The sequence below is a fragment of the Amblyomma americanum genome, chromosome 7 (assembly GCF_052857255.1).
Source record: "Amblyomma americanum isolate KBUSLIRL-KWMA chromosome 7, ASM5285725v1, whole genome shotgun sequence".
NCBI classification, from domain to species: domain Eukaryota; kingdom Metazoa; phylum Arthropoda; class Arachnida; order Ixodida; family Ixodidae; genus Amblyomma; species Amblyomma americanum.
The window spans coordinates 98,602,937-98,616,711 of record NC_135503.1 but is presented as its reverse complement, the minus strand read 5'-3'; the positions used below and the strand labels follow the sequence as shown (position 1 = coordinate 98,616,711).

General features: G+C 47.5%; 1 protein-coding gene across 2 annotated transcripts; it reads right to left on the bottom strand.

Annotated features, from left to right (window-relative positions):
- Positions 1 to 274: 274 nt before the first annotated feature.
- On the bottom strand, positions 275 to 11,199 carry LOC144097357 (tubulin beta-4 chain-like). Of its 2 annotated transcripts, none has more exons than XM_077630097.1 (7): positions 11,035 to 11,199; positions 10,181 to 10,289; positions 8,646 to 8,753; positions 4,714 to 4,958; positions 4,154 to 4,353; positions 610 to 1,046; positions 275 to 472 (listed from the first exon to the last, which is right to left on the bottom strand). In XM_077630097.1, the coding sequence occupies exons 1-7, from the start codon at positions 11,089 to 11,091 to the stop codon at positions 300 to 302; spliced, it is 1,329 nt and encodes a 442-aa protein (XP_077486223.1). In that variant the 5' UTR covers positions 11,092 to 11,199; the 3' UTR covers positions 275 to 299. The 2 variants fall into 2 exon arrangements, with proteins under 2 accessions (XP_077486223.1, XP_077486222.1); XM_077630096.1 differs by having other exon boundaries at positions 8,646 to 8,756; positions 11,035 to 11,198.
- Between the last annotated feature and the right edge of the window lie 2,576 nt (positions 11,200 to 13,775).

Below are 13,775 nucleotides of genomic sequence, written 5' to 3'. Positions count from 1 at the left end.
GTTCGGCACGTACATTTCGAAGCGATTTCAGAACTGCGTCGCAATGCCGAAAACTCCCGAGACGCAGCCGGTAGCAGAGCGAAACTGCCAGTGTAACGCCGGTAACAGATTTTTACAGATGTGCGCATATTGCAATAGAGTAAGGTGTCGTTACATCTCGTGGCCATCCTTGTGACGCAGTCCGAACCTATGACGTACTAAAGAGTACAGGCACCTCGCTCGAAAGGAAGGATCGATGACAAACATCAACTTTACTCTCAAGCGAAAGAAAAAGCACTGCCTGTACAAAAAAAAAAAAACTAGGCCTCTGCTTGGGTCTCTTCGAACTCTCCCTCATCATCAGCTGTGGCCTCCTGGTACTGTTGGTATTCGGACACCAGGTCGTTCATGTTGGACTCTGCCTCGGTGAACTCCAACTCGTCCATGCCCTCTCCAGTGTACCAGTGCAGAAAGGCCTTGCGGCGGAACATAGCTGCACAAAAAAAAATATATATCAAGCAGGCGGGGTCACACTACATTAAATACGTCGATCCACACAATAAGCACAAACAAGCTTTAAAAAAAAACATTTGCTTTGAAGAACCATCTTCAAATCACAGACGTAGTTACCGGTAAACTGTTCGGAGATTCGCTTGAAAAGCTCTTGAATGGCTGTGCTGTTCCCAATGAAAGTAGCCGACATCTTCAGACCTCGAGGCGGTATGTCACAGACTGCAGTCTTGACGTTGTTCGGTATCCATTCCACGAACGAGCCAGAGTGCTTGTTCTGGATTTGTAGCATCTGGTCATCCACTTCCCGCATGCTCATTCGGCCTCTGAAGACTGCAGCCACTGTCAGGTAACGGCCCTGGCGGGGGTCGCAAGCAGCCATCATGTTTTTGGCATCGAACATCTGTTGCGTCAGTTCCGGCACTGTCAGAGCCCGGTACTGCTGGCTGCCTCGGGAAGTGAGCGGAGCGAAGCCAGACATAAAGAAGTGGAGGCGCGGGAAGGGCACCATGTTCACGGCCAATTTGCGAAGATCAGCATTCAGCTGTCCAGGAAACCTGAAAGAGCAGTGAAGAGCCTTGATAAATGTGTACATAAATGCCAGTATAGGAGAATTCCAATTGCGTCGTGCAGCAACATAACCATATAAAATGGCTTGATGTTGCACAGCGGGTTTATTTAGGATATCGCATGGAATATTGCGGTATTCCGGTATTCAGAAATTTCGTGCAAACGATTTGGATGTGCTCGAGACCTATCACAAAAAATTGCACTGATTTTCTGCCTGTTCGGAGTCTATAGAATACTGGTCGGCCAATATATTCAATTATTCCGAAAACTCAATTTAGGAGGTACTTCAACGGACTTTAAAGCTGCTTAGGAGGCGCGAATGTCTTGGACCACATTGTCTTGGACCACAGTCGCAATTTCATATAATTTTTTTTCCTTGACTTTTCCAAAGCGTTCGAGAGGGTGTCGCACCAAAAATTAATATACAAACTCAAGGATTTAATTGGTGATGGTCCCGTCCTACAATGGATCAGCAGTTTTTGTCTGAACGTTAACAATTTGTAAAATTCGACGGAAATACCTCCGACATTATTCCCGTTTTATCTGGTGTCCCCCAAGGATCTGTACTGGCGCATCTAATTTTTTCTATTTATCACTGATATAAGTAACGAAAATGAAGTAAAAAAGGGACTGTTTGTAGACGATTGCGTTCTTTATTATAAAAATAAACTTCAGTCTGACTAGATCAAACTAAATAGCGCTTTGCATAAAGTTTTTCAGTGGTGCCATGATTGGAGTATGGTCATTAACAAAGACAAGACTGTTTCTATGTCCATCACAAAGAAAAAAATTCCGCTTAAGTTCACTTATGGTTCTGAGCACTGCGCTACGAACTGTTAGAGAATACCGATATCTGGGTATCCTTATCTCATCCGACCTGAAGTGGACAACGCACGTTCAGTATGTAGCAAATAAGACAATGAACGAACTGTTTTTTCTCAAAAGTGCCTTGGAAAACTCGCCTCCCGAAATAAAGCTTCTGGCATACACTACGCGTACCCGCCCGGTATTAGAAAATGCTAACATTACACGGTTCCCTTATACAGGCACTAGCGTAGCCGCACTGGAAAGTGTGCAGCGAAAAGCTGCGCAATTTATCTATAACCAGTACAGACCCACAGATTCACCTACTGAACTTTTGCATCGCGCAGGACTTCAGCCTTTATCTATCCGATCGAAACTGCACCGCTTGAAATTCTTGTTTCTTCTGCACAATTCATTTAAGCTTAACTCTGAAGTCTTCGTCAATATAAGCCACTCCAGAATCACCCGCCGTAAACATCCTCTCACACGTGATGATTTTTTGGTTGCAATAACACATTCTATTTTTCTTTTTTTCCGCGAGAAGTGCGCGAATGGAATGCACTTGACGCTTCAAATTGTAATGCAGCCAACCGTCCTCAAATTTTTGGAGCTTGCCGAGCTGTGTATATTGCCACAAAACTGACTAAATATTGTTAAAATGTTGGTGATATAAACTTTGTTCTCTATAACTAATTACCTCGAATTTGTTAGTCCTTGTCTTGCTTTAACTAGACCCATCCTTTTCATTGTACAACTGCTTACTGTTCTATAACTGTTTTATCAGGACGTTATGCATTTTTTGAAGGGCGCTCACCCCTGTAAAAACCCCGCTTGGGGTTGACAGTATATCGAAAAAAAATAAAAATAAAAAATAAAATATAGATTATGACAAAGTGCAGTTTGAGCCATTTAAATTAATAAGAAAAAGAACCATACCGCCACCGTTACTGTATCGTGGGTATCATTTAAAACGGCCAAAATAATATGCGAAGCCATTCAGGCAAGTGCAGATGCGTTCACGCGGCTGATGGGGCCAACGCTGTCGCTCAACAACATAGCTAAGTTTCCCCCTTACCATCGAGGAGATCGAGCCTAGCTCGTCCACTTCCTGCATATATACGGCGTCTTCTAGAAATATTCGCACCTTACACGACAACCTGCCTTGTACTCGTTGCTGTAAACTTTCGAAAAAATATGGCAAGGCCCTCACCATGTATGAACCGTATGTCACCTCGAATCACGCACGCCCTTTACCACGCTGCTTTCTGAAAAAAATATTGTTCATCTACGATGCAGAACTCTTGCTGAAAACCCAACATAATTTAGCGAAACTGAAGAATCAAGCATATTTCTTGAATTGATTTGAATGGGCCTGCATAGTTCCTTCGACCCGACGACATCCGATGTGATGACAGCGGGAACTTCATTTACCCTCTGCCCGGTAGCGTAGTACCCCATGGCAGCGAAGTTAATTATACGATTAGACCTCTATGAATTGGAATCGTTGGCATAGATACTGGATTTACGGCAGACCTTGCTAAAGTAATCTTGTACTACAATGAGACCAGCCACGGTACGACAACTGCCTGCCGTCCACAGGCCAGCATACTGACACAACGCTTACAACATAATCGTCACCATGCTAGCCTTCTGCGCTGACACTGAAGCACCTGTATAGATCTGTGCAGGTCTGCAAGATATGTAACACCATCGTGCTGCCCTTCGCCACGCGGAGTGATCGTACGGATGTAACGCTGCCAGGTACCCGGTCATGCTGTAGTTTTCCTACTAGAAATTTGGTTATTTTACTGTCCAAAAAACAACTCGCTTTTCGGAGAATCTGCGTGCTTGCTAGCCTGACTGCCGACTCAGGGACAACTGCGGTGAAGGGCTGCGCGCCTGTCCCGAGACATGCACGACTTACATAGTTGTCCCCATAACAGACTGCGGGGCTGTACACCTATGCAGCTGTTTGTTTTTCGAATTTTTGACCGATGATCATATTGCGCTTGTGCCGCCGCGGTGGCACCGTGGTTATGGCGCTCAGCTGCTGGGACGAAAGACGCGGGTCCGATCCCGGCCGCGCAAGTCGAATTTCGGTGGAGGCAAAATTCTGGAGGCCTGTGTACTGCGCGATGTCAGTGCACGTCAAAGAACCCCAGGTGGTCGAAATTTCCGGAACCCTTCACTATGGCGTCTCTCATAGTCTGAGTCGTTTTGGGACGTTAAACCCTCATTATCCAAACCAAACCATATTGCGCTTGTATACACGCGGAAGCTGAGCACTCACCGAAGGCATGTGGTCACACCAGACATAGTTGCGGAGACCAAGTGGTTGAGGTCTCCGTACGTTGGAGTAGTGAGCTTCAGCGTCCGGAAGCAGATGTCATAGAGCGCCTCGTTGTCGATGCAGAAGGTCTCGTCGGTGTTCTCTACAAGCTGATGCACAGAAAGGGTAGCATTGTAGGGCTCGACGACGGTGTCCGAAACCTACAGAAAACGGCAGAAGGACCACGATGACCAGGTGCAGGTAGGCATAAATTAAAATTATACGAAGACAAGAAAGTAAAAAGATAACATATTTGATGTAAAGCTTCGGTCACCGTTACCGTGAACACGCGAGCGAATTCTGTTCGATGTAATTCTGATACTTTCTTGCGCGATTCGAGCGATCATCACCGCTATTAAGAAACCGAAAGTAGCAGATGACGCGGTACAACAACACGCGCCGCGAAAGCGTGTAAATGACGTGGTGCACAGGAAGGACATGAACCCCTGTTCGTGTTAACGCCGATCAGCGCTGTTGCACAACTAACGTCTAAATATGTTCTGATGGGTACTGTCACACACCTTTGGAGAGGGCACTACACTGTAGGTGTTCATGATGCGATCGGGGTACTCTTCACGGATCTTCGAGATGAGCAGTGTGCCCATGCCAGATCCAGTACCTCCGCCTAGAGAGTGGGTCAGCTGAAATCCCTGCAGGCAGTCGCAGGACTCCGCTTCCTTGCGCACGACGTCGAGCACCGAGTCCACCAGTTCGGCACCCTCGGTGTAGTGGCCCTTAGCCCAGTTGTTGCCCGCACCTCCCTGACCTGAAGAGGTAACATCGTCAGAGGCGTACACTTGTGAAAACTCTATTATGAAGCTAATCAGTACTAGAATCAGCAATTAAGGAAAGCCATGCACTGGGCGAAATGCACACAGCAGCCTGGAACGCGGAAAAAACTAGACTTATGCTTTGTGGTGGACGTAGCGAATAAAGGGATAAGCAACGCACAACACAGTTGAAGTTAACAGCTTGTTCAAGTTTACGATAATGTTGCGTGTGAAAGAAGTTGAAAATATATGTTCACGTCTGCAAACAATTCAACAAGTCATGGCTTGTATTGTACTCGGCTACAAAACCCAATCTCTCCAGCGAGTCACTATGTAAACGGGTGACAAATGACGTGAACACCGGGGCGAGAGAACCTCCTCCTGTGCTCATATCCTGTATTATATCTGTCTGTAATCTTTTGTTTTATACCGGATGGTCCCCGCAGGGGGCCACCTCGCTTCCTTGTGTAATGCGCCACCTATCCGTTTTGCTGAGTGATCTGGTGTTGTGTGAAAGGCGGATGGAAGCTTTTGTAGCGAGAGCTACGCTAGGGTATAGCCGGCCCATTTCGGGTAAGCGTTTCTAGTCACTACTAGTTGCACCGAGCCATAGGTGTTCCGCCGCTGCGCCGCGCCGCACCTTTCCTAAAAATTCGATTTTCAAGTAGCTCTTTCGGTTTTTATTCTTTCCATCCCTCCTTTATCCCTTCCATTATGGGCCGGTTCTAGTGTCCACCGAGACACATGAGACAGTTACTGCGCCCTTTCTTTTCCTCAAAACCAAACAAAACAAGTGAGCCGCCGGCGCTCATTTGGTTCATTGGTGTTTACAACGTAGAAGCCGTTCATTTTTACGAAAGGAAACGCGCACAAGTGGCTCCCTGGGTCAGTGGACACCTCACTTTCGCTTTCGTGTAACGTGGCGGTGGCATCCAAGTGCAAAAACTTAGTTTGGATTAGTTCAGTTAATCCAGGGTATACAAAGCGAAAGGTGTCGGCGTTCACTGTGTTCTTCGGCGTTGACAATTTTCAAGACGGCATTGGCTTTGAACAAAGGAAGGGCGCATAACTGGCTGCCTGGGTATGCGCGCGCCGCATTCGTGCTTTGACGCATGTGGCAATGGTGAGAGAGAGGTGTGGCCTGAATGCAATAGTGCTGACAGCGTTGTGTCTGACATGCGGCAGTGAAGCAATGGCTAGGCCGCAGCGTTCGTTTGGTTATCAATATCTCGCGATCAACCATTAATTGCATGCCACCTCCCAGGGTGGCAGGGAGGGCGCGCTGCCTATACAATGTGGGGAACGCATTCAAAGCAGTCTTTAGCAGTAGACACCAAAGCCACGTACATGAAAGCGAGATTTAGGTCTCCACTAACCCACGGAGCCGGCTGTGCGCCGCGGTGGCTCAGGGGTTAGGGCGCTCGGCTACTGATCCGGAGCTCTGGAGCACTAGGGCATATAATCAGGCTTGCGATGATTATATGCCCACTAGATGTATGCGAATGTCCGGACCCCGCAGAGTATCTGTTACGGGTCCAAATGGACTTATTTTTGGAAATGTGGCGGAGAGTTTGAAGGATGCTTCACTCCCGCCATCGGTTGGCCCGGTATTGCACTACCTCCGGGATCGGCCTTGTCTTTAGCGCGTCTTAACTATCCTGTCATTCTATCCCATCTTTCAACTCTCCTACTATCTGGCACGTGGTAGCGATTGTGGCTCGGCTAGAGCCAGTGAGCAGGTCTGTGCACTTTCCTTTTCTTTCCTCCTGGCAACAACAGACAGACAGACAGATCCGGAGCTCCCGGGTTCGAACCCGACCGCGGCGGCTGCGTTTTTATGGTAGAAAAACGCTAAGGCGCCCGTGTGCTGTGAGAGGTCAGTGCACGTTAAAGATCCCCAGGTGGTCGAAATTATTCCGGAGCCCTCCACTACGGCACCTCTTTCTTCATTTCTTCTGTCACTCCCTCGCTTACTCCTTCCCTTACGACGCGGTTCGGGTCGCCAACGATATACGAGACGGATACTGCGCTATTTTCTTTCCCCAAAAATCAATTATTTTTATTATTACGCCTATCCTTTCGTGAAAATGAACGGTCTTTTCAAAGTTGTCAACGCCAATGAACTATGAACACCGTCGGCTGACTAGTTTTGTTTGGTTTATGAGGAAAGGAATTGGCTCAGTATCCGTCTCGCATATCTCGGTGGACACCCGAACCGCGCCGTAAAGGAAGGGGTAAAGGAGACAGGGAAAGAAGAAAGAGAAAACTCAAAATTGAAAGTTGGATTTTGAGGAAAGGCGTGGCACTGCGCAGCGGCGCAACACATGTGGCTCGGTGCTACTAGCGGCGCAAGCACAGTAGTGACTGGGAGCAAACGAGAGAGAGAAATATACGCGGTGTGGCGCGCGTTGTGACGTTATGTGCTTCCTCGGAGCACCGCCATGGCGAAATCGCAAGTTTGCGGCCAGTAAAGGTTTCGTTTTAAAACCCCCTTTGATTGCCTTTCGCACTTTGAAATGCAGCGCGTCCACCCTGCCTCTGTCTCAGGTGGCAGTTGATGATCGCGAGAGGTTGATCACCCAATGAACGCCGCAGCCTATTGCTGCAGTGCCACGTGTCGACCACGAAGTGGTAATGTATGCAGCCCACATCTCTTCACCATCGTCACGTACCTCGAAGGGCGAGCGAAGCGTCCACTGACCCGCGGAGCCAGTTTACGCACTTCTTTAAGCGTCTATAACGGTGTCAACGCTAAAGAACACATTGAACGCAGACAGCTTTTGCATTGTATATCCTCGATTAATGGAGCTAAGAATAATTAGTTTTTGGGGAAAGGAAATGGCGCAGTATCTGTCTCATATATCGGCGGACACCTGAACTGTGCCGTAAGGGAAGGGATAAAGGCAGGAGTGAAAGAAGAAAGGAAGAAAGAGGTGCCGTATTGGAGGGCTCTGGAATAATTTCGATCACCTGGGGATCTTTAACGTGCATTGACATCGCACAGCGGCAGTGCAAAAAAAAAGGGGAGCTTCCTTGATGACTTTTAAGGATTGGCTACAAGTGCTACTTAAGGAGTTACCAGTAAATCTGTAAAAAATAACATGTTTCATAAATGTACATATATGCAAGCTGTCCTCAAAATGTTTACCTCAATACCGCACTTGTGGCCTAGTGGTTTGAGCAACCGCCTCGCATGCGGGAATTCGAGGGTTCGGTCCCCAGGGCCGCTGGGTACCCACCAGTGATATAATAGGCACAATCTTCCTCTTGCCTGACGCTCGGATTTTCTAGAGTGAAATGCTTCGGAAATGGGTCTCTGACCCCATCTTACGTTTTATTTTCATTTTATTTTTGAAATGGCGCATGTGTTGCCTCTCTTGTTGTATGCTCTTTTCACGGCACACTATATTCTTGATGAACCGCCAAGCTTGCGTCTCAATCTTGGTGGACTAGGTTTCGCAAGAAATTAATGAGAATGCCCATAGATCAAACTCGAAATACTTGATTCCGTGGCTGTATTAAACTGACTGCCACTCGGACTGGATTATAATCAGCGAGGATTCGCTGTGCGTACAGAGATGTGCGTACAAATTTAGCCAGTTGTGCGCTTTTAAGATTAGTCTATACTGTGCGCTCTTGTGGGTGTGTTTATGTAGTAGGTTTTAAGCCGAGCAGCCCCTTACCGAACACAAAGTTGTCCGGCCGGAAGAGTTGTCCAAAGGGTCCCGAGCGGACGGCGTCCATGGTTCCCGGCTCCAGGTCAACCAGGATGGCCCGAGGCACGTATTTACCTCCTCAATGAAAAAAACAAAACAAATATCACTTAGGGGCAACAAACATACCGTACAGTTATTACAAGTACCCGCGTCACAACAAAGCCAGTTATAGAAGCAATGAAAATAGAGCGCGCCAACTGAAGATGTCATAGCAAAATAAAAGCGGCACTACTGGGACCTTGCGCCACCTCCCGGTTTTTAAATAGCAGATCCAATTATATTTAATCAAAGATTTCAATAACTTTCAGCAGAAAAACACAAGCTGAATTGTTGATAGATAATTTGAGATGGATCAAAATGCTGTCACTACATTAAAGTCCTGTTGCAACTCCTCTTGCGATTCTGTTCCGTATTACGAAACTTACAGTGTAGTATATGGGATTAATTTTCCGAATACTGTACATGGGCTGTGATCAACGCGGTAGTGCAGGCCTCTGGATAAATTTGCACCACCTGGGGTTGATTTACGCGCAATAAGATCGCAGAACACACGGGTCTTTAGAATCTCGCCTCCATAGAAATGCGTATACCGAATCATGGATTTCATGATCAAGCCCCTTCCAAATGAAGCACAGCGGCGGTATTATTAGCAAACATAGAGTTAAAAACGCCTTACAAACTCACTGCAGCAAGAGGAAACGTTGGAGAGGGGAGACTTACTATGTCCTCGTCAAACCTGACGAGGGAATTCAGAACTCGGGTTTGAACCCGACCGCGGCGGTTGCGTTTTTATCGAGGCAAAACGCTAAGGCGCCTGTGTGCTGTGCGATATCAGTGCACGTTAAAGATGCACAGGTGGTCGAAATTCTTCCGGAGCCCTCTACTACGGCACCTCTCTCTTCCTTTCTTCTTTCACTCCCTCCTTTATCCCTTCCCTTACGGCGCGGTTGAGGTGTCCGTCGATATATGAGACACACTGCGCCATTTCCTTTCCCCAAAAACCAATTATTATTATTCAGAACTCATTCTGGTTGTTAACATTCATTGCCTATGAAAAAAAAAGCCTTTGATAAAGAACCTTCAAACTAATCCCTGCGGGACTTCTGGCAATGCAACCTGAAAAGCTGCAATGGCCTAACATAACATGCCGCAAGCAGAAGAGGCCACTAGACGTTGCGCTGTGATCTAACTAAAAATGCGCGATCGGTTGTACCATTTAAAGCTCAAAGATCAAAGGCCTGCCGTTGAAGAAGCTCCATTGAGAGTCCAGATAACAGATTAACACCACAAACTGCGCTGTTAAGACAGGACCGAGAATATGAGACACCCATACACACAGCATTCGGTTTGTCTTTCGCTTGCTGTTTTTCTTGAAGGCATCTGCCAACCGACCCGGCAAATTTCCGTAATGCTTAGCAGCGCGAAACAGCCGCAAGGCAAGTTCAACGCGACGGGCAAGCTTCAAAGTGAAATGATCAACCGAAATACTGCCAGACGCGTACCGGAGGCCTCATTGTAGTAGACATTGATGCGCTCCAACTGGAGGTCCGAATCGCCATGGTACGCCCCGCTTGGATCGATGCCGTGCTCATCAGAAATCACCTCCCAAAACTGCAGATGGGAAAAGATATCAGTAATCAGAGTGGCGTCACATCGCGCAGTGGCGACAGTCAAAGCATATTTACAGGCTGGAATTCACAGCGAAAGCAACATAACTGCTACAGTTACACTTGTCAACTGGTGTTTGTACTCAACTCGTCAACTGCCATCGATTCTCACGCGTCATGCATTTTGCTGATGGCGGAAAGCCGGCAGGACCTAAGACCACTTGAGGCCTTTGAATTACGTCATACGCGAAAACTAGGTCATACGAAAAAAAATTCCGGCAAAGAATCCTCGCCGATCACTTTGCGGCAGTCATTTGCCATAAGACTGTTCCATGTCACCTCTCCGCCAAGACCGATTGTCTCGAATTTTCTTACAACCGGCAATAACGTCTGAGCTATATGGCATAAAACAACAAAAATATTATTACGCTCTCAAAGTGCGAGCAGTAATTAAAAGGTCAGAGCGAGAGCAGCGGTCAGGAATAAGAGATTTGATGCGCATTAGGGCACATTATTGTCCCACGCAAAGAGGCCACAACTAAGAACTAAAGCAGTAAGTCTGCAAAAAGCCGCGACTGCTTCACAGGTAATTACTTTCGCCCGTATCCTGAAACGAGATTCTTGAACGCGGCGTTTAGGACGAAACGTAATCGCCAACGTAAAACGCGCCGGGACAGGCACTGGGACCGAATGGCTATCGCGATCCTTTGAGCCGTGAAATAACCCACAAGGTGGTAGAGGTGGCTTACCTTCGCCCCAATCTGGTTGCCACACTGGCCTGTCTGGATGTGCACTATCTCGCGCATGTTGAATGCCACTCCGAGACTCAGCTGTCAAGATGCCGACTGGCTGCTCGGGTCAAGGGTCCACTTATTCGTAGCCTTGCGCCGCATCAACGCTCACTTCTTCCTCAACAGTACATGCTCCTATGTGTACGCGTGTCCACTCAATAGCACCTAAGAAAGTGCCACAGCCTGTTGCTGCCATGGTAAATGCGTTTCTGAGCTCATATATAAGACCTTCAGTTCACGTACCGGATGCCGTGCAAAGGATAAGCGCCGTACAACGCGTACTATTTCTCGTTTCGGAAGGCATCCGACCAAACGGGGTTCTCTCAACTGGCTGCAGGGGCAAACTCGGCTTCTTCTGCTTTCATTTCTCGGTGCTCGAAATCAGTTTCACTCGAAGGAACTCCGCGTGCATTCTTGAGCATCTTTTTTCATTTTTGTAACTTTTCGACTCGTGCACGTGCGGTCGGTTCTAAAATTTGAATCTAACCGAAAGATTGCAAGACTTTGATTCATCATCATCATCATCAGCAGCAGCAGCCTGACTGTAGCCCCCAGAGGTTGGAGACCTTAGTCCATGGCCTCATTAGTTTTTCCAATCGGGTTTGCCTGGTCGATCAGTCTGCGCTGGTCATCCTGGTGTGTGCTCTCGTAACAGCGGTTTCCCATTGGGAGGGAGGGGTTGGGTGTGGATATGGGAGGTTGGGTTGGGGGTTTGGATAGGTTATTATCATCACCGTCGTCATCAGCCTGACTACGCCCACTGCAAGGCAAAGGCTTCTCCCATGCCTCTCCAATTATTCCTGTCCTTTGCCAGCTGCGCCCACCTTATGCCTGCAAACTTAATCTCATTCGCCCACCTAAACTTCTGCCAAACGTTGCCAGGTTGAGACTGGGTGGTTATGTGCCAATATATGCCTGGTGAGCAGCAAGCTATTAACACAGACAATTTGCGCAGAATTTGTTCATTCTGGCAGTGATTTTACTAGGTATAATGTTGGATACTTTTGATGGATCATGGAATGCTTTAGTAAATGTGGATTCACAATACGGGCCTCTTGCCATTCCTTGGTCCGGGCGGCCTTCTGCTTTCGGTGCGTTAGGTATGCACACTGCCCGGAGAAAATTGTCTGATGTTGGTGAACGTAGCACGGCGACAGGCCGTGCGTATGACTAATCCACTTACAGCCGCTTGCTCCGACCTTCAGCACCACAGGTGCTGATAACAGGATTAGACATGCGCATGACCTTTCACTGTGCGACGTTCACCAACATGGCAGCCAAAGATCCGGAGTCCGCCGTCACAAAAAAAGGATATCGGAATTTCTGCTGGAACCCCTGGTGCGCAGATAACCGGGGCCAGGCCAAATACGGGCCAGGCGCGAACTTAACGAACTGAAAGTAGAACTTCACGTGAAGCCTGTTTCGCGACACAAGGACTGGTCTCCAGATTTTCTTTTTTTTGTAATTGCCGAGTTTAACGTCTCGAACCGACACATGGGGTATGACGAACACCGTAGTGGAGGGCTGCAGAATAATTTAGCCCAAATGGGGCTCTTCAACGTGCGCCACTTGTCGGTGCAGCACACGGGTATTTTTGTATTACGCCTCCATCGAAATATAGCCGCCGCGGCATTAATCGAACTCGCGACCTTGGTATCAGCAGACGACCGCCAAAGGCACTGCGGCGTCTCCGATATGGGATTCAACGTGTAAACAGACCTTAACATAACGTAAGAGGAACAAAACTGGAGCCTTCCTCAATAGCCATGGATATCCGTATACCTAGTGTACAAAATTAAGGGAAAATGGTTGCATTTCCGCCTTCCCTGTACTGTGCATCAAAACAGGTGTTTAAAATAATTTCCTGTGAATTAAACATCAGCCCCCTGCAGCAAAAGAGACAATTCCTTAACAGCATTTGTAACGGTGGCAAGCTGAGTGCGATTTGGAATGGGCCTCCTTACGCTCGAAATTGTTCATAAAGTGGATTAAATATGCTGAGGATTTTTTTGTGAGAACGTGACTGTGACCCCTATCTCGCGAAATTCAGTATATACAATTTTAACAGCTTTTCAGAGTATGTTGCGCAGCTTGCGCATTGCTTCCCGCGTTAAGGCTTCCAAGATGCCCGCAGCATCGAGCAGGCGTGTCCATTACGCTCGTCCAACCAGGATCAGTTGTAACGATACTCACGCATTGTAAAAACGAAGTGAGTACACAAAAAGAGACGCGACGACACTCAGGAGAGCGATGGATTTGTCGTAATGTCTTCCCTTCTGCCGTAACATGGGCTTACACTTTTCGTTGGTATATTTACAAATGCGACACCTACCCCAAACCCGATCTGCGCTGAAGGAGTTGGTGATTTGTGGTCAACCGTCTTTGGTTGTCGTTGGTCTCGCAAGGTGAATGACTCACTCCCATTAAGAGGAATCAGCTCAGAATCCGGCGAAGGTGGTGGTGGTGGTAGTGGTTTTTGTTAAAAATAATAGTAAAAAGGAAGGAAAAGATTTTTGCTAGCCCCGGCATCTGCCATCGATACTGAAGCACCTGAGCTGGGGCAGCGGAAATAAAGGATAGCAGGCAGAATGGAGAAATGAAATGAAAGAGGTGAGGGGACAGGAAGAGAGGATAGGGTGCGTAAAAAGTGTACCTTATATTATTTAAAGGAAATTTGAATTTTTAGAGATGAACGCATC